Raw genomic sequence first — 26,305 nt, 5'->3', positions numbered from 1 at the left:
TTAAATGCTGTTTAATGCAGTCCTTTAACTAACTGGATTTTTTTAAAAAGATGGATGCAAAAGCTGTCCTGATAGTGTCTGTCAGATGTTTTCTTGTCTTCTGGTAGAAAAGTCAGCCAGTGATCTGAAACATTATTTGCTTGGGTGATTCTCTGAAGGTATTTGCCAAAGTACTTTGCATGAAATAACCCAACCCTTGGGCTACATCAAGATAGTTTATTCCCCAAATCTGCACAGGTCTCTTCTAAAAAGTCGGCCAGTTCACATGTCCTTTTCAATAATAGTGCTTAATTGTTTTGTGTTCTCACTTTGTAAGCATTTGAAAGAATCTTGATTTCCTGAATAAGGCGACAACAAGAAACTGACAGCCTTTACTTTCCCCCTAGAAAAGAAATGCAGGCAAAAGATTTTAAGTAAGATGCCTTGTTTTTATTTCTTGAGCAAAAACCTATCAATGCAATGCACTAGATTTATTTATGCAAACGGGCCCCACCTCAGAACTGACAGTAGAAAGCTTTTGATGGTCTAGTGCTTGGAAAAAGAAAACATGTGGAAAATGAGATGTTCTGTATAAAAGCACTGAGTGAAATATGCCAACTGTTTTTTTTTAACGTTCATTGATGGTATGCTGTGCTTCAGGCCACATGCTTGTTTCGGTAAGGAAAGTACTCAATATACACTTGGACACAGAATGATAATTATATTCCACAATGGAGCCATTATGTTCTGCACTTCAGCCTTATAAAGATTTCTCATTCGGAAATATGTCTTCCAAAATATTAGCTAATACTATATTATTAGCTAGCCTTGACTGATCTTAAAAAGTTAAGTAAAGTCTGGTAACAGTTACAACTGGGTAATACTTGGATGGGAAAGCCATTAGAAAATACTACGTTGGGAAAGTTAAGAAAAAATCGAAAACCACCCTGGTCACATTCAATTCAACAGTCATCGTGTTGTTATACTTTACATATGTTTAATAATCTGCAATAAAACTCTATTCATGGATAGTTTCAAAAAACTGAATATCTTCTTTGGTAATGCAAGATAGGGAATTTTATGAAATATGCTCAGGATCGGAAGAGCAGTTATATATGTTTTGGGTCAGGACAGCCAGTCCAGAGAAAAATGCTTATTGATACTTTGATAGTGACCTGCAAGCCAACAGCCTCTAAGATACCTGCAGTACTTTTGCGTATATAAACCAAGAACAATCATATATAATATTGTGTTGTAGTCCACCCAGTTGCTTTCATAGTGAGATGGGTGGCATTAAAATTTAATAAATAAGTTAACAATAGCAATATCATTTATATATATTGCTCCAAAGTGCTTTACAGCCCTCTCTGAGCAGTTTACAGAGTCAGCATATTGCCCCAACAATCTGGGTTTTCATTTTACTGATCTTGGAAAGATAAAAGGCTGAATCAACTTTGAGCCTGCCCAAATTGAACTCCAGACTGTGGGAAGAATTAGGCTGCAATACCGCTTTATAATCAATTATTGGTTCTACCTGCAACCCAGGATGCTACGTGGAATGAAATCCTGTTATGTTTATTTAGTTCACCCCCTACCCCACAACATACATACCATTAGAGCAGAAAAAGCCAAAATATAGATGTGAATTTACTGCAATAGATCTGGGAGAGATCTAGGAGATCTGCAATAGATTGGTAAGCTTTTCTAATTCTCAACTGTTTAACAGCAGCAGCAATTAAATATTTCTCTTCTGCCCTGAACAACATTGCTGACATGAAGAAACTGAGGTAAGAAAGAGTGACTTTGGAAGTGAAAGGACTGTAAAGCATCAATCATTTTAAGTGATCAAAACAAATGTCAGAATCTTTAAAGCTTAAGCTTAAGCTTAAGCCTTTTGCTGCAGGCTCTGTGGAACTAAGAACTATTCAGAATCAGAATAGTCCACTTCTCACCTTTGCTAACAACCAAAAAATGTCAAATGCCCATTTGGGGGGCTTTTAAAAAGAGATTTTAAGAAGGTGGCTATAAAAAAAGATTCTTAAGAGGTTATCTGCTCCCACTCCTACCAACCTCCATTCCCCCATAGTCAGAAATTGGTCTGTCAACAATCAGCTCATTTTGTTACTAAACTTGGCAGCACTTTCTCAGAGTGCTGAGAGACTGTAAGTAGAGTTGGCAGAAATTTTCACAATATGCTGATCCAAAATTAACTTTCCATTCAAAATATTTTTAAAAGTAGATGTAACCGAACTCTACTCACCTTGCTTACCAGATGTTTTCAAATCATCATCATTAAGTTTTTTTTTTAAAAAAACTGAGCCTTATCCAACATTTTGTCATGTGATCCAACTTACCTGCATTTGAAAACTTGATCTTGGAAAGATCTGTTTTTAATTGATGAGATTTTTGCAAAACCTTTGTCTTCTTTGTTGGATAATGGTCCATCTGCAGTAAAGACTGGCGATTTGTTTATCCCCTTAAATTCAAGAGATGCCTTGAAAGGATTCCTCTTATCACCTTTGTGGTGTTTATTGTTGAGAAGTGAAGGCACAGAGGAGATGGAATAACGCCTGACAGTCATAATGTTATCTGCATAAAGAACATGCAGCATAAATGTTATTCCAGTTATATAGAAGTTACATAGTATTGTATTTATAATTGTAAGCCACCCAGAGTCACTTGGTTGAGTTGGGCTGGGTTGAATTGGATATAAAGTTGTATATCTGTTAAACACCACCCACCTGTGAACAATAAACATTAGGCAGTCCAAAATTTGACAGATATCATATGAGTATGACAAATGTGACAAACTAGAAGAGAGAAATCAAAACAATCTGATGTGGAAAAAGCAATAGACTACATGATGAGAATTTATATCTCTATTATTGTTGTTGATTCTAATTCTTGCACTACAGTTCAGTAAAACCAATAGTAAGGGATCATGGAAATTATAGTCCAAACCAGGAGGTCATCTGATTAGGGGGAATTATCTCACTTTGTTAGGAGCAATGTTAAGAGGCAAGTGAATACATAGGTATATTTATTCCAGTCTATTCATTTTCATTTTGTAGTTTTCCTTTTCTCTAAGAAAAACTGGGTAGTTCACAGTCTTGGAACTGGATACTATGGTCACTACAGTAAGCTAAATGGTAACTAATGATTTGCACTGCCTACCAAATCATTTGTTATCCAACCTGTTAAGATAGTTCTGTGATGGTCATTTCTTGCCTAAAAAAAGGAAATCAAGCAAAGTCTTTTCTTCATACAGGTAAAGGTGTTTCTGTTTAGATAAATAGTTTAAGATTCACATTTCTCTAGAAGTTTTGATTACCTCTGATCATAATTGTTCAATATACTTGGAAAGAGCAACAGTGAAACATTTACTGCAATTGAGAAACTATTTTTAATTTTTAAACTCTTAATTACAGTGATACTTCCAAGAAACACCTTCATGATGTATTTCCTTGCCCCCCTAATGTCTTTAAGATATTTTGGGTTACAATTCTCACAATTACCAGGCATAATGGACTTTGAGTATATTGGATTTGAATTATGGATTGTGTAATACAAGACATCTGAAGACATCAAGTTGGAAAATACTCTATTGGAATTTGCAGTCTTCTCTTATTGGAGCATGTAAGCCTTATTTCATAAATCTATTATTATCACATACCTAGGAGAAATCCCATGGAATAATCTTATTTGTACTATTACTATTATTATTTATAGTGCTTTGCTCCACCTTGAAAGTTGGTCCTGGACTTTTGCTATTTCACAGAGTCAGGCTTATTAAACATACATCAGATAATACAATATTACAATTATCTGAAAATTAACAGATTCAAACCAACATGATGCACAGCTTCGTTACTTTCTACAGCTTTCATGTTACTTTGATTGTGACCAAGTTCAGAATTCTTCATTTATATTAACAGGTTTTAAAAAGTACATATCAATTTCCCACTGCCTTATTTGTGCTCATAGAACTTTTAAGGGAGATTAAATTTCAGGTTTGAAACTGTACAATTCAGCTCTTTGAGAAACCTTTCTGAAAAAATGAAAATATTATTGGTGTAGTGAGAACATTAATTTATGCCACTACTAATAAAGTAAACCACTATGACATAACTAGGCTGAAGTTCTATCCTACAAGTAGACTTGGTGATTGTAAATCTGAGTTCCCAATTTCTTATGTGAGACAAATCTCACAAAGTCCACCATCTGCTGGTTTTTTTTTTCCTTCAACTGATCCTTATTTTCAGATTTGGGTGACAACTTTGTTCCTCATTCTTATTTTTAAAGAGTTAGATAAAGGAAATCTGGACTGTAGAAGAATAAATGGAACAAAGGAAACAATGCTTCTTTCAGAAATTTCAGAGGAATCAAAAATATTTTATAGGTTCAAGCCAGTAGAGATTTTCTTGTGACATGCAAGCTATGTTGCATGGGTGTCTAATTTTTTTTTTAACCATTTCTAAGCAACATTTATAATCTTTATTGTTGCAAAACATCAATATCTCCTTAACATCTGCAGTCTCACACATTATTCATGCAACTGGCTATATGGATTATGTGATATATTTCAGGGTTAGTTCGAAAATTTAGGTTATCACTTATCATTTTTTAAAGGGATGACAATCTTCTTAAGTCTCGAGTTCATACAAGGAAATATGGAGGATGGTATTTCCAGCTCAATAATATTTGGGAGTTGGATTTTGAAAATGGATAACTTAGTTCACGCAATATTCTAAGCCATGATAATGTGATTTGTTTGATTTTAGCTGAGTATATTGTGTGAAATATGTCCAGCAAAGTTTACTTAGTAAAATATTTAACAAAGCATAAATCAACGTCATGAACCAATCCAGTTCTTGGCCTTGTTCCTCTGACTCCAACAGAAGAAAAAGATGAACCAGAGAGTCACAAATTGATGACTGGCAGTTTTAGTTGCATGGTACCTTTTTGTTCTTGTAGAGTCAAAGCAGATTCAGCTGAAACACTCCTGCGCAGAGCCACTAGAGAACCAGTTGTCTCTTCATCGTTTGAGATGCTCCAGGATTCTTCCTTTTGAGGGGTCTCTCTGGCACCCTCTTCTTGCTTTGTTTCCTTCTGCCCACCAAACTGTAACTCCCCTCGAAGGGCTTGATTTTCTTGTACTAGCTTGATGATCTCGGACTCCATTTCATGGATGACTTGCATGAGCCTTTTGTGCCCCTCCATTTCTTCCTCCCACATGCTAGACTCCCAGCTCCAACACAGCTTTCTTTAAAAAGAGACCACAAATCCATAGTGAAGGGCTCAGGTGGCACATAAATGCATCCCAACAGAAAACACTCTCATTCTGCTTTCAGCATTGTGCCATCTTTCATCACTAGAAGAGCTTGGATAGATTGTCAAGGCTTGAAGAAGCCTCTCCATGATTTATTCATTCAGGGTTTCATTTTTCCAACTGAACTTTATTTTGACAGTGGCCACTTTGGTGCAAAGAGAAACAGAGACTCTTCTTGTAGCACAAAGCTGATTTGTGTCATGCAGCCATTATGAGAACTACTAATAGAAGCATGCCCTCTGCATCTGCCTTGAGTCTCAAATTCAAGGGTATGCTGAGCATTTCTACCCTAACACAAACCTGATTTCAGACGTATGGAATTTTGTAGGTTCGGCATGACTCTGAGATGAATGCAAATTTATTCCACATGCTCCTCTTTATATCCACACTGAACATTTGCTTCACTGCTCAGCTCTTTGTTTTGTTTTTAAGATTTTATTCCATAGAAACACAAGTATTCCCATATGCAGGACCAACAATTCCCTTTAAGGCATGACAATAACCACTCATGTATTACGTACAAATATTTTCTAGCCTATTGCAGTCAGTACGATTTGTGACATTTGCTTGAAAAAAAATGTGCACAGAACGTAAGGGGAGACAGATCAAGCATGAATCTTGCATTAGAATTGAAAGACAATATCAGAGGCAGCTCTTGTTACTTACTCTCTCTGTGTAGCTGCAGCATAATATCCCTGCACAGTCCTAAAACTCTTTTCTTCTTCAGGTTGGCATGACTATTAACATTTTGTACCAAAGTTATTTTCAAGGCAATGCCGCTGGAAGCAATCTTTCTTTCTTTTTCTTTAATTGTTCAGAAAAATATATTTTTATTTATTATGCAAAATAACTGACCATGCTGGAAATCATGGTTTAGATCCTAAGGGGCATTCATAGAAAACATAGCTGTGCACACAGTGATTTATCAATGTTCATACAGAGTACAGACACTACTGAAAGATCACACGTAAATGAATAGTAACAGTATATTTGAAGCAGCCCGAAATTTCCTCAGAAGAAATTCAGTTGCTGTCTTCCTAGGAAACGTGATATATGACAAGATTATAAGGAAATGTGATGTGTGACAAGATTATTAAAGAAATGCTATGGGATAAGATAATTTATTTCTCTAAAGTATAAGGGAGCTTTGAGTGCAAAGTAATAAATAGTGTAATGTCAACATTCCACAACATGCTTATTGTTGCATTGCATTGAACATATCATAACAGCATAATGTGCCCAATGCTGCTTTCACTGTGGAACACCTCCTTGGAACTGTTCTCTGCTTCATTCATTCACTATGGTGGTGATATACTGTATGTCCCAACCTCTTCCTTTTCTATGGCTCTTGGAACTGGTTTTCCTCCTAAAAGAAAGTTTACTGAGTATGCTGATTCCACTGAAGTGTAGGTGGTGGAAAGGGGAAAATCTTGGTGAACAAGGGCCACATCGGACCCTGACAAGTGCTGAATGCTTAGCTATGGTATTCATCGTTTCTTAGTTCAAAGCCATTAGTTTTCCATAATTACTTTTCAAGGCTCTGAAGGACAGGAGTCATATGTTATATAGCCATCCTATTTCAGCCTGTTGCTTGGCTCCTGACTTGCTTACATATGAATACTTGGTTATCTATTTGCTTTCTTTTTCCTTAGTTTCTTGCTCTATAATCAAATGCTGCCATGGAATTATACTGTGATCTAGTTTGTACAGGCAGCAACACTGCTTGGCTTGGCAGGGAGAGCAGGACTGACTTATTTCCAGAGTTCCAGCTTTGTGTGCACACAACTGTGATGCCCAGAGAACATTAGCAGATGTGAAAACTCGATACTCAGCTGTTTTGGCCTGCATGAGTTCAAAAGTTAATCTGCTCTTGTGTTGGAAGCAGCCAAGTTACTAATAGACAGCAGATTAGGTCAGAGGGGATGGCAAGGAAGTCTCCTGGCATTTTTGTCTTGGTTTAATAACCAAGGCCTTTTGAAGAGCAGGTTGCAATAGATGCATGCTGATGCATTTGCAGAAATGCCTGCTTTCAACTTTGCAGGCACTACAGCAGGAACCCTTAGCTAGCTTCCAGATTTGTGCACTGCATTCTTACCAGGCTGGAACGCTGAACGTAAGAGTATTCCCTCTGCCAAGAGTAGACGTCCAGTTTTGCTGCGCAAAGCCATCACTGTAAATATGAATCATCTTTGTGGACACAAGCTGAAACCCTGCAAGAAATCAGCCTGTCAGGCCTGGAAGCCATCTTATGCATTGGGCCTTCAGCCTTTAATTCTGTGGGAAATTGGGAGGGGGGAATACATGGAGTGGGGTAGATATAGTCAAAATAACATTCCTTTCTCAGAGAATCAAGGATGTCTTAACCTGCACCTGGATTGGCATGACTGGGAGGCATCTCCAGTTGGGACAGTGCCTGATTGGACCATGTGATGGACATGTGGGTGCTGGGCCGGGACTTGAACTTTCATTTGGGTGGGGGAAAACCTGGAAGCTTTCAGATTCGGGTTTTCCCAGATGGGCCAATATGACATCTCTAATAAAATGGAACTTTGAGGAAACTGAAGCCTTGGAGTCTTCTTTCATTAGGGGTGTTACTTGGAACCCTGACATCAGTCCCATTCTATCTGGAGAAGCCAGCTGATGGTTTATGCAAGCAAAGTTTTACCAAAATTCAATTTCACCATCATTTGCGAAATCAATGGCTTCTCAACGAAAAGCTTGATCTCTGCCACAACCCTTCCTCTTTTTGCATAGACTTCTGCAGGCAGAGATGAACTGTGGCTCAGATTTGTTTGGTTCTGCTTGAACAGGGCTGCATTCTGATAGGACTCTGGGTTGCATATGTAGATTAAAAAATTCATTGAGATACACCGGTAACTGGCTCTCTCCATATCATCAAGAAGAAACTTATTAGTTTTAATCATAGGAGGTTGTCACAATTCATGTTATTAGTTCAGGGACACAGCGTCTTGGTTTAGCATGATATGTGAACCTAAATACTGTAAGTTATACATTACAACAAGTCTCCTCTTGTAGAGTGAATCTAATCAGTTGTGGCTAATCAGCAATCCCTGCCTAAAAAGATTATGATTTAGTGCAGTATGGAATCTAGTTACATTCTACTCAAATTGATATTATCCTAGAAGGGATTAAGGAGTCATCCTGCTGCTTCTGCAGACTCCATGAAAGGCACTCAGTGCAATGAAAAATAACACTTGAAATAAGAAAGTCTATAGAATATAACAGAAACTTTTTATATAATAGACAACCCTAGAAAAATGTAGGGTTAACTTTCAGACATGGAAGTTGCAAATTAACTCTAATTAATTTTTCTTTTAAAAAATACACAGTCTGCTAAAAAAGTTTTTAAAACCAACACTTATAAAACACTTCTTGACACTATGAAAGCAGAGACACCTTTTTTCAAAATCTTTCAGTTGTTATGGTAGTGTGTCCTGCTAGTCTCTGAATATATGAGTACAGCCCGCCAACCCACCCCACCAAACCATAAATCAGGGTCCCTTAGAAATTGATGTCATCACAACAGAGAATCAGATTTTTCATAAATAGATTTTTTTAAAGACACACACACACACACAATGCACTTTCACTCCGTATTTTAGTATTTCAGATGCACGTTGTAGCCTATAACTAAAGGAGGCTGTGTTATGAATTTGGAATGTGGTCCCTAAAAGCATGTTTTCTGTAGGCAGTGACAGTTACTTTGCTATTGGAATTGCTAAATAGCTGCTTCTAGCGATTTACTATGCCAAGCCTAGCTCCGCATTCCACAGTTTAGACAGGTCAATCCTTTCCCATTTCAATAAAAGCTAAATCACTTTACACATAATAATTGCATTGTTCAAACATATTCGTTGCAAAACTCTCAAATTGTGAATGCACACATTCTGATGGTAGAACTTCTAAAGTGAGGCAAGTTCTACTGAGAATATATTATGCAGAATTTCAGACTTAATTGACACGGTGGTAGGGTTAGCTGTGGGGAATGTGTTTTCCCCTTTTATTATTGGGTTACATTAATATTCCTGCTTCTAACACAATTAACTCAACATAGATAGAATTAATGGAAGTTGTTGTGAACTGATGGGAGTTGTAAACCAACACATCAACAGAACACCAAGTTGGGAAATAGCTGAGGAAGAAGTGGGAAATCATGGGACATGCCTTAAAGCATTGTGGTTAACTTAAGCATTTGGCTTCTTCAAAAATTATTATCTGGGCATTGCATTCCTAACTGTCAGAACCTATAGCTAGTCCTTGACTTGCAACCATTTGTTTAGCAACTGTTTGAATTTACAATGGCACTGAAAAAAATGACTTACAACAGCTACTGATACTTACACTAGAGGCGGGTTGCTCCTGGTTTGGCCTGGATCAGCGAACTGGTAGTAGCAGCAGCGGGAGGCTCCTCCCATCCAACTGGATGCTTCTGCGCATGCACAGAAACATTGCGCACACGGGAGAGCACCCAAATCAATAGTATAAAAATTAGCAACTCACCTCTGACTTACACAACATCCCCACATGATCAAAATTCAGGGAGTGAATTGTCAACCAGCTTATATTATGAGAGTTGCAGCATCCCAGAATCCCTTGATAGTCAGTCACATCCTTCCCAGCTGACAAGCAAAGTCAATGGGGAAATCCTGATTTGCTTAATGACCTCTTGATTCACTTAATTACAGTGATTTGCTTAACAACCATGGCAAAAAAGTCATAAAATCAGATACAATTCACTTTTGCAACTCATTTTCTTTCCCATGCTCTCATTTTACATTTTATTTCTTTAATTAGAGAATAGGCTGAGGGAGTTGGGATTTTCCCAAGCAGATTTCCTACATACTGTATGCCACATAATTAGCATTTGTTCTGCCCAAATTACCTTTCTAATTGGAGCAGACTTTTGATATGGAACATTGAAAAACTCTTATCTGCAATTTTATTTCTTTTATCTACTCCTATTATTATTATGGTTGAACACAGAATCAGTTGATTATACTGGATTTGGCATTTTTATCCACCTATTTAGTATTTCCCAAGAACCTGGAATAGGTAGATCTTGTTATTCGATAGTATTAAAGCATCATCGTAGGACGTAAGCTACTCTAAGTAAAGCTGTCTTTTGCAATTGACTGATGGTGATCATGTCAATACCAGTGTTATTCAAGTCATGCTTTGTTTTGGGATTGTACCCAAGATACCTTGGATTATTGTCTTATATTCTGCTGTCTCCAGGTATTACAACATCCAGACTTTTTTTTTTGCCTTTCTTATCAACAGTTGTTCAGTCTTGGTTGTTATGTTAGTACTATTTGTGGGGGATCTTTTTAAATGCAGAATTATGCTCTGTTTTGGGATAAACATGTCATGTGTTTATGCGTGGGTGACACCTGATGCTACTGAAGTCACTTATTAAATTGTGAAAACCATTGAATGAAGCCAGAAAAATATCTGTCCAAGCCACCCTGTAATTTAATAAACTTTCCTAGTAAATGTTGATTAGTCTGCACAGAATGAATCTTATTAAACGTTAAATGCATTTTCCTCTAATTTGAAATTTAAACCTTTGCTGGTGGCTTGGTGTCACAGAAGATGCGATTGAACATAAAATATGCATAATTCTTAACTCCTTTAGGGGTGCTGGGATGACATCAACTAATGCATAATTAATAACTTAGCAGATTCAGAGAAGTTGCATTTGTCTAATTTTGCCTGTGTGCAGAAAGCTCTTGCTATGGAAGTATAAGGAGGGAAGATGCTATATAAAATTTATAGTACTTAAAATTATCAGTTTCAGTCCACATAAAAATGGCTGTTCACTCCCCATCCCCATGTTATATTATTTGACCTATAGGATTAATCTGCCTTATCAAGACTCCCTTCAAACCCAGTCCCTGTGCTTCCTAATTGATCAAAAGCACCTGAAGCAAGGCAGGACAGCATTAGAAATGGAAGAATTCTTAAACAGAATTTCTGTTTTTAATAGTCCTTCAAAGCTACAATATAGCAATAGCAATAGCAGTAGACTTATATACCGCTTCATAGGGCTTTCAGCCCTCTCTAAGCGGTTTACAGAGAGTCAGCATATTGCCCCCAACAATCTGGGTCCTCATTTTACCCACCTCGGAAGGATGGAAGGCTGAGTCAACCCTGAGCCGGTGAGATTTGAACCGCTGAACTGCTGATCTAGCAGTAGCCTGCAGTGCTGCATTTAACCACTGTGCCACCTTGGCTCTTAAGTGCTATAGTAATATGCTATAAGTCTATGCTTTCTAATCTAGCAATACAAATATGGATAACATGTTAAAATGTTATTTATTTATTAGCCTATGCATATTATACATGACTAGCAATATATATTAAAATTTCACCTAGATTAGTAGAATCTGATCAAATATAAATGTTAAAAAAGATGTACAATAAAATACAATGTCTAGGCCATCTAACCATTGAAGTACAGTATTGTTTATATTTAAAAAAAATCAGATATTGGACCATTATACCAGCTTACAGCTAGTCACAATGTGATCTACGGTGAGAGTCCCATAGTCACACTGAGGGGAGGATATTGTGCCCCATTTATACAGAGAGTCCCAGTAGATGCTGTGTGAGGTGCAAATTCTATTCAGGATTGTCCATTGCTGACATGGTAGTTCAAAACCTGGCACCCTTTTGGGGGGTCATTTATATGTCTTCCTATGACTGGTCGTTCAGCAATCCAGTTGGCTAATTGTTTTTATTCAGTCATTGGCTGCATTGTATTTATTATGTTTTTTCCTGACTATGAAAACACTATTCCTTCATTTTCATGTCTTGAGTTGTAAGTAATATGTTCTTCTGACTGAGATTTTACAATTCTAACATGATAACGTTGGAAGGAACTTTGGAGGTTTTCTAGTCCAAACCCCTGCTCAAGCAGGAAATCCTAAACCATTTCAGACAAATAGTTGTCTAATCTTTTCTTAAAAACCTCCAGTGTAAGAGCTCCCACAATTTCTGGAGATAAGTCATCCCATTGTTTAATTGTTAACTGTCAGGAAATTTCTCCTTAGCTCTAGGTTGGTTCTCTCCTTAATTAGTTTCCATTTCATTGCTTCTTCTCTTCAAATGCTGTGTAGAACAAGCTGACTCTTTCTTCTTTGTGGCAGCCCCTCAAATATTAGAATATTGCTACCATGTCACCACTAGTCATTCTCTTTGTTAAACTAGACATATCCAGTTCCTGCAACTGTTTTTCATGTTTTAGTCTTTAGTCCCACAATCATCTTTTTGCTTTTCTCTGCACCTTTTCTAGAGTCTCTACATCTTTTTATATCATGGTGACCAAAAGTGGGTGCAAAATTCCAAGTGTGGTCTTACCAAGGCATTGTAATCTTGATTCTAGACCTCGGTTAATGCAGTCTAGGACTATGCTGGCTTTTTTGGCAGCTGTAACACACTGCAGCTTATATTTAAGTGATTGTCATTAGGATGCCAAGATCCCTCTCACTGTTCCTACTATTGAGCCAGGTACCACCTATTCTATACCTATGCATTTGGTTTTTCTTGCCTAAATGTAAACTTTTCTCACCATCGAATTTCATTGTGTTAGATAGGGCAGTGTTCATGTCTGTCAAGATTCTTCTGTATCTTGAGATTACGTATCTTCTGGAGTATTGACAATTCCTACCTGCTTGGTGTTACCTGCAAATCTGATGAGTTCCCGTTCTGTTCCTCATCTAAATCATTGACGAAGATATTGAAGAGTACTGGACCTAAGACAGAGTTTTACCCCACTTACCCACTGCATACTTCCCTCAATGTGTAGTCAATTCATTTTTTCAATACATTGAGCTTATACTCCATGTTTGTACTGAAATTCAGTCTTGACCTTTTGGGTTTTCTTTTCCTGCTTCACAGCACCAACAAGTAGATATCTTGAAAGCTTTAATCTAGCCATTACATAAACACTCTTCTGAAAGATCCTCAGCTCTTCCTCTGTAGCATCTTAAACACTATATGACCTGCAGGGCCACTCATAGCAGGACTTTCGTTGTGGGAGGTGGGAGAGGAGGATATTAATATTTTGTACCATCTGCAAATTTAGAATAACCAATATCTCCTCCATCTCTTAGCCAAGTGTTTAATTAACATTATATCACTTTGTTGAGGACTCTTTAATATACACTCTTTGAAAATGAGTTTAAATCTACACATCACTTTAACTATTATTCCATGTAGTGCCTGTATTTAACTATTGACCAGAATTCCATGCATTACCTTGACAAACACTTCGCTAAAATCAAATGTAGAGGTGTATGGAGATAGTCTTGAAGTAGGTAGGCAACAGATATTTGTTTAAAAATCAGTTTAGCCTAGAAAGACAGGACAATCTGAGGAAGAAACCTTCTGGAATTGACTTCTTTGAATTGACTTCTTTGGTATAAGAAGGAGGGAGGGAGGGAGGAAGACCTGGTGAAGCTTTCAAAATCCAGCAATAGAGTTCTGATTGTTTTATGATATGTGTTACCTGACATGGTTTAGGCTTACATCATGAAAGGTTGATGTAAAATATTTTAGGTCTACTTTTTTAAATGTATAATTAGTAGACTGTGAGAACACATCTTGCTAACTGCTCATTTTAGAAAAGTTAAGACTTGATGTTTACAAACTCCCATGTGTTATGAAACATTTTATCACCCTTGTAATCATTTCAATCAAATTTTATTTAAATTTAATTTTATTATCAATTAAAGTAGAGCAAATATAATAAAGTTTACCAAGCCCTCTTCCCTGAAAGTCTGTATATTCCCACATACATCTATTAGATGTCTTGTTCTCCCAATACAAATCTACACTTCAAAGCAGGTCCTTTAATGTTGACCAGGCAGAGGGAGGACTCAATGTGGAATTAGCTTTGAATCATTTTGCAGTGACAAGAAATCCAGGACTGATCTCTCCCCCCCCATCCCCCCCCAGTTCAATGAAAACTTATTTATCTGTTCCCATGGGAAGGCAAACAGTCTGGAGAAATTCCTGTATTACAGGCATTATACAATAAAATAGTTACCTTTACCTTTGCACATGTGGATCTGATTGCTTGTGCCTGCTGTTTAACTCTATACAGGCACTAAAAATCTATTCAGTATTGCTGCAGAAAATATAAGTATTCCCTGATAAGAGAGATTCTTGATTAATAGAAATGTGTTTGAACAAAACAATCATTAATCAAATTAGAGTGTGACAGAATTTCTCATCAGTACAACATTGTTGTAGATACACCTAGATCCAAAATGTGAACTTAATGAAAAAAATATCATGCTTGCAACAACAGCTTTTATAAATCGACTGGTTTGACTGCAATTATCATTAATTGTTATTGTCTGAGATACAGTAAAAAGTGAAAGAACACAGTTTAAGTGGGATTGTCTGAATTAGTTTTATAACTGAAGTTACTTATCACATATTCCGAAGTCTTGGATCTCCAGAGGCTATCAGCCCATCAAGGTAGTCGAGCTAGGAAATCAAATCATAAGAACTAGCACCACCTTTATTGTACAGTTACAGTAACATATCTTGCAAGTCTGAAAGGAGTTCTCCCTTCCTTTGCTTTTATTTTCCAGAATACTAGAGAAGGTCTCTTCTGAGATACTTTTTTCAACCCTATTTCTTTTGTGGATTGAGATATCTCTTGTCTGACCATTGCCCTGGCTACAATTCTTTCTTGGGTCTCCCAAGGGTACGCTATCATGTAATTGAACTATCAATTGCAGAAGCACTTCAAAATGAGATAATCGTTTCTGTAGTTTAATAGGCTGAATTATACCTTAACACATATGAGTTGCAAATTAGCAGCCTGAAATATGGGGAACTACCTGGCAGAGATAAGTAAATTCAATATGCAAAGAAAGGTCCACTTTTGGGCCATAGCTAAGAATTCAAATGTGGCATGCCACATGAGCTTTTGAAACCAGTACTTGTTATCTATGTCTTTTTATTTGCTGATATGTACTTAATTTTCATACTTATTCAGAAACAAATCCTCTTAAATTCAATGGAATTATGTGTTCATTCTTAGTCTGTACTGGAAAGGGATTAGGAAAAATTTGATTCCAGTCAAGAACCTATATCTTCTTGGCATGCCACCAGTATTAGAGGGGGGGGGGGGAACCCTTCCACTTATAACAGTAAAAAATAAATTTCAAACATCTGGAATTGATTCCACCAACATAACTTATTTTGCTACTTAAGATTAATCAATTATGTCACAATTTTTGACAAAACACTCTATGGCTTCAATGAAAAGGGTAATAATGATGAAAAGATTTTATTCCTAATGTGTAAGTAATGCTGGCTGGAATTAAACTAGTAATTCAATAAGTTGGCAAGAAAAATACTGTGAAACAATAGAGTGTTACTAGCCTGCCAATATAACAAATTAAACCAGACACATAGGTGTTTCTTGTTACATTTTCCTCAGTAGTAGAGATGCTATAATTATAATTATAATTCCACTAGGTCTTTTTTTTAAAGTAAGTTTGTAAGTTTAATTTTATTTATAGGCTGTCCAATCCCGAAGGACTCTGGGCGGCTTACAGAAGGGAAAAGAAAGAAAATAAAAGAAAGTAAAAATAAAATAAGACGTTAAAACGACACAGATACATTTATTTCAATTGGAGCTGGACCTCAACAATGAGGTCAACAGCCCCAGGCCTGCTGGAAAAGCCAGGTCTTGACAGCTTTTCTAAGGCCATGAGAGTGGGTGAGGTCCGGATTTCTGGGGGTAGTTCGTTCCAAAGGGTCGGGGCAGCCACAGAGAAGGCTCTCTTCCGACATTGTCTGGCTGACGGCATCTGAAGGAGGCCAACCCTGTGGCATCTTACCGGCCGCTGGGAGGAGTGTGGCAGTAGGCGGTCTCGCAGCTATGCTGGTCCTAAGCCATGTAGGGCTTTAAAGGTAATAACCAACAAAAAACCAACAAAAAAAAACTTTTTTTGCAGGGCATTTCTTTTTAGAACCAGCCTTTCTCTCCCCTTCTTCCCCATTTATTTATTAATAAACAGAGTTTTTCCTCACCAGCATAAAAACTAGATACATCCATCTTTTATCTGGTCATATAGCTCAAGATAATGTGACATACAAGCTGATTTCCTGTCAAGTAAGCACTTCACCATGTATATTGTATTATATAAGATAAAACATTGTTTAATAAAAGATAAAACAATGCTCTATGACAGCATTAAGCAAGTTTATGATGTCACAATACAAATAGGAAAGGAAACTGGAATGGGACTGGTCTACTGTATATCTGAACTATTACCAGTTATCACAAAGGATTTAACATATATATCCCATAAAGCAGTGTTTCTCAACCTTGGTAACTTGAAGATGTCCGGACTTCAACTCCCAGAATTCCCCAGCCAGCGAATGCTGGCTGGGGAATTCTGGGAGTTGAAGTCCAGACATTTTCAAGTTGCCAAGATTGAGAAACACTGCCATAAAGAGTGGTAAGAGATGAACGTGTGTACTGTATTATATGCTATATTTAAATGTATGATGCCATAGTATCTTGTTCCTTCTGTTTGGAGAAATTCTGAAGAAGTTAAAACAGAAAAAATGAAAATTGGAGTTAGATTCTATGCTGTCGGAAAAGAGTGATTTGGTTCTCTGTATTTCAGCCTTTTACTTCAGAAGTGATATGTCTGAGTCAATTAAATCGCAACCATTAAAGTCCCCCATCTCTATTTCAGTTAGTAGAAAATGTACAGCTTCTTGGAAAAAACATGATTTCAAACACATCACCAGCTATGTGAGAACATCTTGAAGCAATGGTAGTAGTAAAAGTGGTGATTAAAATTAAACACCCGCATCAAGGCCAAATGATTTAGCAAATAACACACACACAAACACCCACAATTTTATACACATAAACAAATATTTTAATATAGCCACATCTGAAATGTTATTGACATTTTAGTCATGTCAGATATTAACTATTTTTTTTTGTAAAAATGACGTATTTTACACATCTTTTATTTACAACTTTAATATACTTAAATGTTATAAAACATCCACTTTTGACTTTTAAAATATATGTATACTAGGACCTGTATTAGATTATATCATTATTTATAGCCAACGTAAGGTTTGCTGTTAAACTAAATATTCAATGGATATTTCAACTCAGTCTATTTACTAAAGACTGGCCCATAATAAAGAAAATCATAGGAAATGTGCAAATATCAAGAAAAGCAATAACATTGGAAAAAAAAATCAAATTGACTTTTAAAAAAATTGACACGTAAAATTGTTCAATAAATAAAAAATAATAATGTAATACAATTATGGTATCCTCCAGGATTTGCCTACATTGTTTTGCAAAATAACGCCAAAATTCTCCAGTTCATAATCAAAGGCAGTTATGAAATATCTGCATTTGATGAAAGCAGTGATCCAGGTGGGGCAGTGATTGTTCTACTGATTGCATGGGAATAAGGTGTTTCCACTCCTGGATGCTTTGCAGAATCCTCCTTGTAAGTGATCTTTAAAACAGATACATACATAAAGAAATAAGTGATCCTGAGTAAATAAGTAAACATGTGGAAAAATTAAGCTCATTCTAAACCAGGGGTGTCAAACTGGCGGCCTATGGGCCGGATGCGTCACGTGCAGGCCATGCCCATCCCAATTCCGCAAAGGGAAAAAACATCGCGATACCTCATGTGATGGCAACGTGACAGCGCGAGTTTGACACCTGTGCTCTAAACTACACTTTTAGGAACCAACTTGGTCAGCTGTTTTTATCTATCCTGTTAAGGTTTTTAACAGCTGCCATATGAAAGAAAGATTTTGTTTTGTGTTTCGATATCCCCCCAACAGGATTCCACCTTAAAAAAAAGACTTTCTTGTTTAGCCTCCAATTGTGTAACATATCTATGAGAGTATATTTTGACACTTTTATGAAGTACATACGTGTATGAATTTAGCCCTGCTGGCTATGAACATCATAAATAAACAGTGTATCACCTATTTACTTGCTGCATTTAACATTTAGCTGCAAGTGGCAATAATAAATAGTTTACACCTACACCCCATATGAATCAAGCAGCTCTTTCTAGTGTCTAAACATAAAGCATGAATGTATTTAAACATTTACTTAAACATTGACTCCTACATCAGTACTGGAGATACATACAGTACATCATGCCCATCTGCTCAGAAGCCCCCAGGGAAAAGTCTACTCCAGGCATGCAACCCCACTGCAAGTGCTGAAGAAGAAATATCATGCCTAAATAGGACTCTTATAAAACTTAAGTGTTTCTATTAAAAATGAACATCGGAAATGGACTGTGGCTATTAGTCCATGAAGTCCTAGACAAGAATGCCTGGCATATTATTACAGTTCTCCCTGACCCTGTATTATATTTCATGCTTCCCAAAAGAATGACTAATGCCCATTTTTCTGCTAAGCATCACCAGTGAGATGCCTCCTTATTAAATGTTAAAAGAGCAGTTGGTGAGAATACATGACAGTAAAAGAACAGAGAGCAAAAAGAAAACCAGACATACCACTTTTGGCTATGGTATTGAGGGAAATGTTAGACAGTGAAGCAGAAAAGTTGTATAAGCACTGTCCATGACAGAGCTGCCAGAAAAAGAGAAAGAAATATGTTGATGGAAATGCTACAGTCAGTGGACGTAGAAACACAACAGTAATGAAGAACACATAGGATTTCAAGGCCTGTACATAAAATACCATTAAGGACCCAGTGACACAATCTGTGTGGATATGGTAAAAACACAACAGGAAACTTGCAAGACTCTGGAGGTGACTAACTATGGAGGGCTGTAATTACAGAACTCTTATACTATCGTCTCTGAATTGAATGGGGTAGGAAGCATTAACTTCTCAGAAGTCACAGAAAGTCCATTAGGCCTCCTGGGGTCCTGCTTGACGAATAGGGATAAATTAAACAGCAACACAGTTTTTTTATGGTTTATATAGATGGAGAGGTGTGAAACAGGACTTAGTGGAACCCAATGAAACAGTGACAACAGCAACAAAACATAGGATTGATAAGGAAACAGTAACATCCTAATTGATTAACCTATGTAGGAATCAAGATATAAGCCTGAAAATATTATTCATCCAGTCTTGTTCCCAATATGGGATTTTCTGCCCAAGCAGGTTTTTTTTTGTTTTTTTTTTTTAAAACTTGAATGTATAACAGGATCTCCTGATAGTGAGTTCCCAATTGTTTTCACAGACTTAGCTTCATCCTGTGGTGTCATCCATCTGTGTTTGGCATATATGATTGGGAAGGGGAAAAGCCTAACACCCATGATATGCCAGGATAGAATATGAGCGAGGTGGCGCAGTGGTTAGGGTGCAGTACTGCAGGCCACTTTAGCTGACTGTGATCTGCAGTTCAGCGGTTCAAATCTCACCGGCTCAAGGTCGACTCAGCCTTCCATCCTTCCGAGGTGGGTGAAATGAGGACCCGGACTGTGGGGGCAAGTTGCTGACTCAATTTGCTAAAAAAATTTGTAAACCGCTTAGAGAGGGCTGAAAGCCCTATGAAGCGGTATATAAGTCTAATTAATAAATAAATAAATAGAATAACTGTGGTGTCTGCTCAAAGTGTAAAGAATCAAGGAAATCTCTTCCATTTTGCTCTTGAGAGTGGATTTCCCTTTGCCTAAATTTATTACCTCTCCCTGTGTAGGTATATGGTGTCATATACAGCTTCTGACAGAAGAAAAAGGAAGTTTATCCATGAGTAATGTTTTCCGGATATTTTTTGTACATTATAACTTATTCTTACTTCTAGATTTAATAACAGACCAGGATCCAATTTGATGTTATCCTGTGTACATTGATTCCAATGTAATCTGCTTCTACTTTTCATATACTGTATGGACAAAGATCAAAATATATTCAATAGCTCATCAAATCCCAGTATATCCTTATATTGTTAAACCTTTCACTGAATGATTGGCCTAAAAAAAGTCACTGTATGCTTTAAGAAGGAAGGAAGGAAGGAAGGAAGGAAGGAAGGAAGGAAGGAAGGAAGGAAGGATCAACCTCTATAGATTATAAGAATTAGTAAGAATGATAGATTTTTCTTCTGATTAGTGTTACTCTTCAATGATAGAAATCCAAACAGGAAGGAATAAATATGCATTAGCAGATGAAGGAAGGTAAAATAGATGGGAGTATTTGAAATGAGAATATCCTTTAGACCAGGGGTGTCAAACTCAAGACCCATGGGCCGGATCCAGCTGGCCGGATACTTAGATCTGGCCCGCGGGGCCATTCTGCAAACAGCGAAGGACTGGCCTGCAGTGCCTCTTCCAGTAAAAATGGAGCTTGGGAGAGCCTCATGTGGTCATTCTGAGCTTCGTTTTCGGCTGTGACTGTCTCCTGCAGGCCTCTGCCGGCAAAAATGGAGCATATGTGCCCCCATTTGCTCCATTTTCCCTGGCAGAGGTATACAGGAGGCAGTCTCTGCTGAAAACAGATGTCGAGCTGGCCATACCCTCCTGGCCATGCCCCCTGGTCCCCCACGGTCAAACACTACTCTGATGTGGCCAGCAAGAAATAGAGTTTGACACCCCTGCTTTAGACCAAGAAAAGAATTTTGGAAATTAGGAACCTTTTTTAGGTGTTTTTTTTCTAATTTCCCAAGGTGGCTCCCCAGTTAGGATTTAAGCATTGTTTGTGTGACAACCCTAATGTCTTTGGAGCTGAAAAGAAAATGTTGAAAGAGAATGGCTAACCTGTTCATTCATAATCTCTGAGAGCTCACTGAGCATATTCTTGTAATGAGATTTCATTTCTTCCTGATATTCCAGCTGATCCTCCTTAATAAGGCGTTCATTAACTTCAAGAGCTTGTCCACATGCTTCTGCAAATTTTCTGCATAGCACAAAAAATCTCAAAGCTTTAATGTCAAGGCAAAGTGTTATTGTTTCAAACATAAAATAGCACTTTGATTTTATTATGGATTAAAATGGTGTAGTCATAATGGACACAGAAAGATAGTTTAGATTTTTTGTAGAATTCTGTATTTGCCCCCTGATGTTTTGTTAGACTAAACAAGACCAGTTATCATTGTATTTGTTTATTTCTATATCTATTTCCATCTCTCTCTTTCTTTACATCTCTCTCTCTCTCTCTCTCTCCCTCCCACCCCCCCTCTCTCTCATCTCTCTAATATATTATAACACTTACCTGAATATTTCTTTCAGAAGTTTAACTTGGTTATCTGGGTATTTCTTAGCATTGGTTTCTTCAAGAAATGCTCGAGCATAAGCCATTGGTCCTGCATTTACCTGCAAGTCAAAGTGTGCTATTTTATATTGAGGGCTGAGGTCAGTACTGGCAAAGGCAGCTTAAAACAATTTTTTCTTCTGTCAGTGCCTGAAGTCCTGATCTTGTTCACCCACTGCCAGTGGTGGGTTTCAATTTTTTTTAGAACCTCTTCTGTAGGTGTGGCCTGCTTTGTGGGAGTGGCTTGCCAGCCATGTGACTGGGTGGGAGTGGCTTGGCAGTCATGTGACTGGATGGGCATGGCCAACTTGTAAAATGTGGTGAAACTCACTTAACAACGCTCTTGCTTAGCAACCAAAATGTTGGCTCAGAAATTCTGGCATTTGAAGCACGCAAGTCTTAAAGTTGTCAAGTTACAAGACCCTTGCACCCCTAACCCTTTAGAAAAAAAACCCCAGGGGTGTTCAAACTTGACAGCTTTAAGACTTGTGGACTTCGACTCCCAGAATTCCTCCTCTCGCTCTTCATTTTGATGATGTGCAGACGGGCAGGGGGAGGGAGCTGGAACTGGTTCTAAACAACACTGTAGATTGGAACCTCTTCTATAGAAGAGGTTAGAACTGGCAGACTCTCACCCCTGGCCATTGCTGAAGAGTTTTCTAAATTACAAATAAATTATGGAAAGGAAACATTTGAAGATCAGATATGCTAAATGGAAGGTTTGCTAGCACACCTTTAGTGGTTATCGGAATGTTCCCAAGATTGGGTGATCAAAATGTTTGGTGCCAATATTAAGGCACCCATTTCATTCTTTAAAACAACTTAAATAAATCTCCTAAACTGGAGCCCAAACCCTAACATGCTGTAAAAACAAACAATATGGCTCTCAAACTGTGGGAAGTAACTAAAGGGTAGCCAACTTAAGTTCACTGCATGAAATCAAAATATTATCACACTAAAAGCACAATAGATAAAATTAAATATGAAAACAGTGTAGTATACTAAATTGCAGCTATCCAAATAAAAGTTAAATTGAAATGAAGCTAGATAACTCTTAAAAACTCTAATTATTAACATAGCCTTTAATTTTGTTCTTCTGAATCTCACACAATGTTATCAGTATTTGTCTTCACTTTTCCTCTAAGATATACAGTATTTTCCACTGCTCCACTGCTTTCAGACTTATCTGAAAAGGAAACTTTTTTTTTTTTTATGTTGAGTCTCGCATAATGATATACAACCTGTAGCAGGCATCACAAACATATTCTCTGTGGAAGGGGATGCAGTGGAGGTAGCTGAATCCTAAGGCAGAAGCATCAAACTTTCTGGGAGAGGGATAATGATGCTCATATCAGTACTGCACTCCCGTTCTACCCTTCGGCAAACCTAGCAAGGGTGTTAGGAAAAGGGAACTAAATCTCAGATTCAAAAGAATAAGCATTGTAAAATTAATAAAATTATGTAATGAATTAATTAATGTTATAATGCTTCTTTTGAATTTCCAGCAGGTCGGGTTGTAACAACAGAAGAAGAGAAAGATTCTGTTTCCTATTATAAAATCCTAAATGTCAAATCTTCTAAACCTGAGAAAAAGGCTGAACCATATTTACCTTAACACTGACGCTTCCTTGTAGCTTCAGCTGGAGTCGAATCATATCTACCTCTTCCATTGTACAAAGTTGTTTGAGTTCTGAAATTTTTTTGGACATCTCATCAATAGCTACTTCTATGGGGTTCAGTTCTGTGCTGGTCTGGTTTATAACTTGTATTCTTTTCTTCACGTATGGAAATAAATGGCTAGCTGCAGTCAAAAACAAGATAAATACATCTAAGGAAGGTTTATTTATTGTAATATATATTCATAATTAAAACAAAGCCATAATTCATACAATACATCCATGAATAGTTCCATTCTCTCATTCTTTGTATGTATCTACAGTATGTGTGGGTGTGTTCATGTATGTAAGTGTATATTTATATTTTTCTAAAAGATTGTAAAATAATTATTTGCTTCTGTTAATCAAATTCCAGAATAGGTGTAAGAATATACCTATTCTTATTTTGTGGATATTCATTCTTACTTTGTGAATACTATTTTTCATGTTACCTCAGTTGTATTTGTGGTAGAAGCATAAGGTATATAATGAATAAATCAGGTATAAATAAGTAACAAGAAAGATCTTGCTTCAGTAATAATTTTAATATTATTTTAATAATTTGTAAATATAAATAAATATTATTGGAAAAATGCTCCATAAACATAGTTATAAATATATGAGATTTTGTTCTAAATCAAAATATTTTGAAGCATATCCACTGGCAATTAGATAATTAGCAATGTGTTACAAAATATTTGTAACTATTTTTGTAAATAATAAATAACTAATTGCTATGCTGAATCAATTGGATTGACTTTACTGTTTGAAGAAATAGTAATAATTTCTGCCCGTTCCCTTTTTTTGTGCCCCTTCAGGTCAGTCTTGATTATTGTTGAGTACCTGAAATTTTTGAAAATAAAAAGGGGCTGAGAAGTGGCCCAACATCCCCGAGAAATTCCCCAGCCCTGCTGTGAAGAAGAATTCAGTGCTCATACTTGTCAGAATTGTCCGTCTTTTGCATTGCTCTTCTACGCCCCCGTGTTTCTTTCCTGACAAGGTGAATGGCGTTTCAAACACAAAGTGGTTGATATTGTGATGCATTTCAAAGTCAGTCTTGCGTTCGTCAGCTTCTTTCTCTTCAAAGAAGGGTGTGACATAGGTTACTTGGATATATGCATATTTAGGATCTAGGTCTTTGGGGTTAACCTACACAAACAAAAAGGAAGACAATGCATCAGTTAGAGACAGCAGAAGGACAAGAAAAGAAACCAAACACTTGCTTTTTATGGCATATTACTGAAAATATGTTTTAGACATTTTGAAAGAGAATATTATTCATAAATGTCTTTGCTTTGGACAGGATGGTTGGGTATTTTGTATTCAGATGTTTTGAGCATAAAAGGAGCAAAAATATTTTCTAAGACAAACAAAACAGATTTACAGATTTCTAAGAAAGCCCTTGTTGCTGGCAATTCCATAATATGAAAATTTGAAATCCCCCTCCCCACAAAAAGCATGCCTACCAGGACCCTCCACTTCTAATCAATTAATAGCAGTGCAATGAATGTACATAATTTTACACATCACAGCATGTAACAAATGTTTATATTACTATCAAGGGCCTTATTCTAACTCTTCTGATCAGAGAGATGAATATACATAATTACATGGCGCAGCAGAGGTTATGCCTTGCCAGATCCATATTCCTCTTCATCTTTTTTACTTCATTGGTTCCAAGTTATTCGTGCTTTGAGATTAATTGAATTTATGCGGTCAGCATGGCTCATTATGGTTTCATTTGTTTTAAGTGGGCCTGGACAAAAAAAACTGTGCAACAGCACAAATGCTTTAAAAATAATATCTGTGGACATTTTCAACCATACCTTATTGGAATCTTGGATTATCTTCACATTGTCTGCTCCAAACTTGTCCGCATAAAGTTTCATCAGTCGCTGAGAGATTTCAGAGAGGCCTGTTAATTTGGGCTCTTTGTAAATATATTCCTTACCCTCTTCCTCTTCAAAAAAGCCCTGATTAAAAGATAAATCATAACAATTACAGTAAACTTAGTATAATAAAAACACTTCAGGACCATACTGTGGATGAAAAATGTAAGGTACTCGACTGTTAAGTATAAACAAAAATATTTTTTTTGAATGCTGCAGCTTACACATGATGAAGAGATGGAATGCATTTAAAAACCAAACTCCTACATTTGCACAGGATGAATATCAACTTTTAATAATAGGGAGAAAAAAGCCTGTGTGAAATGAGACTGAAAACATCCTTGGAGTTTTATATTACATACTTATAACCCATATTTTGTAGCAAGTATGCCACCATGTGGTACAATAGAGTAAGGATAATGAAAATTGGTGGTTTCTTGCTTCTTTCTTTATAAAAACACAACTGCAGTCAAAACTACAATTGTAAGTATGTGGAGAATCGGACACCTTTGCAATTAAAATAATACATTAACTTTTGAAGCCTATGTATTTACTTGTTAGTTGATTCTGGGGAACTAAAGTTAATTTATTTTTATTAAGCAGAAAGCTGTTTCTCAGAAGAGGCCTGCCTACTTCTGAAAAAATTATACAAAATTTGTTTGTTAGTCAGCTAGACCAATAGGGAGTACTAATTCTTTTTAAGATATAGCTTTTAGCATCGTGCCTTTTTAAAATAACAAACTGCATAATAGGTTCCAATCTATAAACACATCACTCATGTATGAACTATTATTCTTTGTATGAACTATTGAATCCAGTACTTTATGGAGTTTTGTTGCATATGCATATTTTGGCTACGATTCATGTATACATATATATTCTTTCATATTTATATTACCATGGATGTCATTCTGAGCTTATGTAATACAACAATGCTATCAAAGAACCCTTAGACAGTTTCAAAATGACTTAAACAAGCGAGAAATGTTTCTGATAAAGAGGTAATTCTAGAATTCGTACTCCCTTTTTGTAATGGGAAATGACAATTAAATTAGAATACATAATTTTCATATTTAATTGTACACATGGGGTGTTATTTATCTGGTTTAGTCTAGTTAATGAAAATTACTTGTCAGTGCTGCTGTTGTTATTTTTATTAAAATCGGGAAAGTAGTGTTTT

General features: G+C 36.7%; 2 protein-coding genes across 3 annotated transcripts in view; both read right to left on the bottom strand.

Annotated features, from left to right (window-relative positions):
* Positions 1-261: 261 nt before the first annotated feature.
* Positions 262-5,333, bottom strand: CCDC195 (coiled-coil domain containing 195). Its single transcript, XM_087724950.1, has 3 exons — positions 4,938-5,333; positions 2,334-2,568; positions 262-382 (listed from the first exon to the last, which is right to left on the bottom strand). Exons 1-3 carry the CDS (start codon positions 5,212-5,214, stop codon positions 262-264), a joined length of 633 nt encoding a protein of 210 aa, XP_087581076.1. The 5' UTR covers positions 5,215-5,333.
* Positions 5,334-17,225: 11,892 nt separating this feature from the next.
* The window catches only part of DOCK10 (dedicator of cytokinesis 10), a 137,180-nt gene continuing 128,100 nt past the window's right edge, over positions 17,226-26,305 (bottom strand). Inside the window, exons 51-57 of one of the 2 annotated variants that reach the window (XM_087725478.1) lie at positions 25,063-25,209; positions 24,175-24,385; positions 23,192-23,382; positions 21,543-21,643; positions 21,089-21,227; positions 18,878-18,953; positions 17,226-17,850 (exon numbers count right to left, since the gene is read on the bottom strand). In XM_087725478.1, coding sequence (XP_087581604.1) covers positions 17,783-17,850; positions 18,878-18,953; positions 21,089-21,227; positions 21,543-21,643; positions 23,192-23,382; positions 24,175-24,385; positions 25,063-25,209 — 933 coding nt within the window. In that variant the 3' untranslated portion in view covers positions 17,226-17,782. The remainder of the gene's footprint in view (positions 17,851-18,877; positions 18,954-21,088; positions 21,228-21,542; positions 21,644-23,191; positions 23,383-24,174; positions 24,386-25,062; positions 25,210-26,305) is intronic. The other variant, XM_087725479.1, reaches the window with a different exon arrangement.

This window comes from Thamnophis sirtalis, unplaced genomic scaffold (assembly GCF_051295495.1).
Source record: "Thamnophis sirtalis isolate CommonGarterSnake01/CBP01778 unplaced genomic scaffold, rThaSir2_p1.2 scaffold_11, whole genome shotgun sequence".
NCBI lineage: Eukaryota > Metazoa > Chordata > Lepidosauria > Squamata > Natricidae > Thamnophis > Thamnophis sirtalis.
The sequence above is the reverse complement of the archived record's forward strand: the minus strand, read 5'-3'. Positions and strand labels throughout refer to the sequence as shown.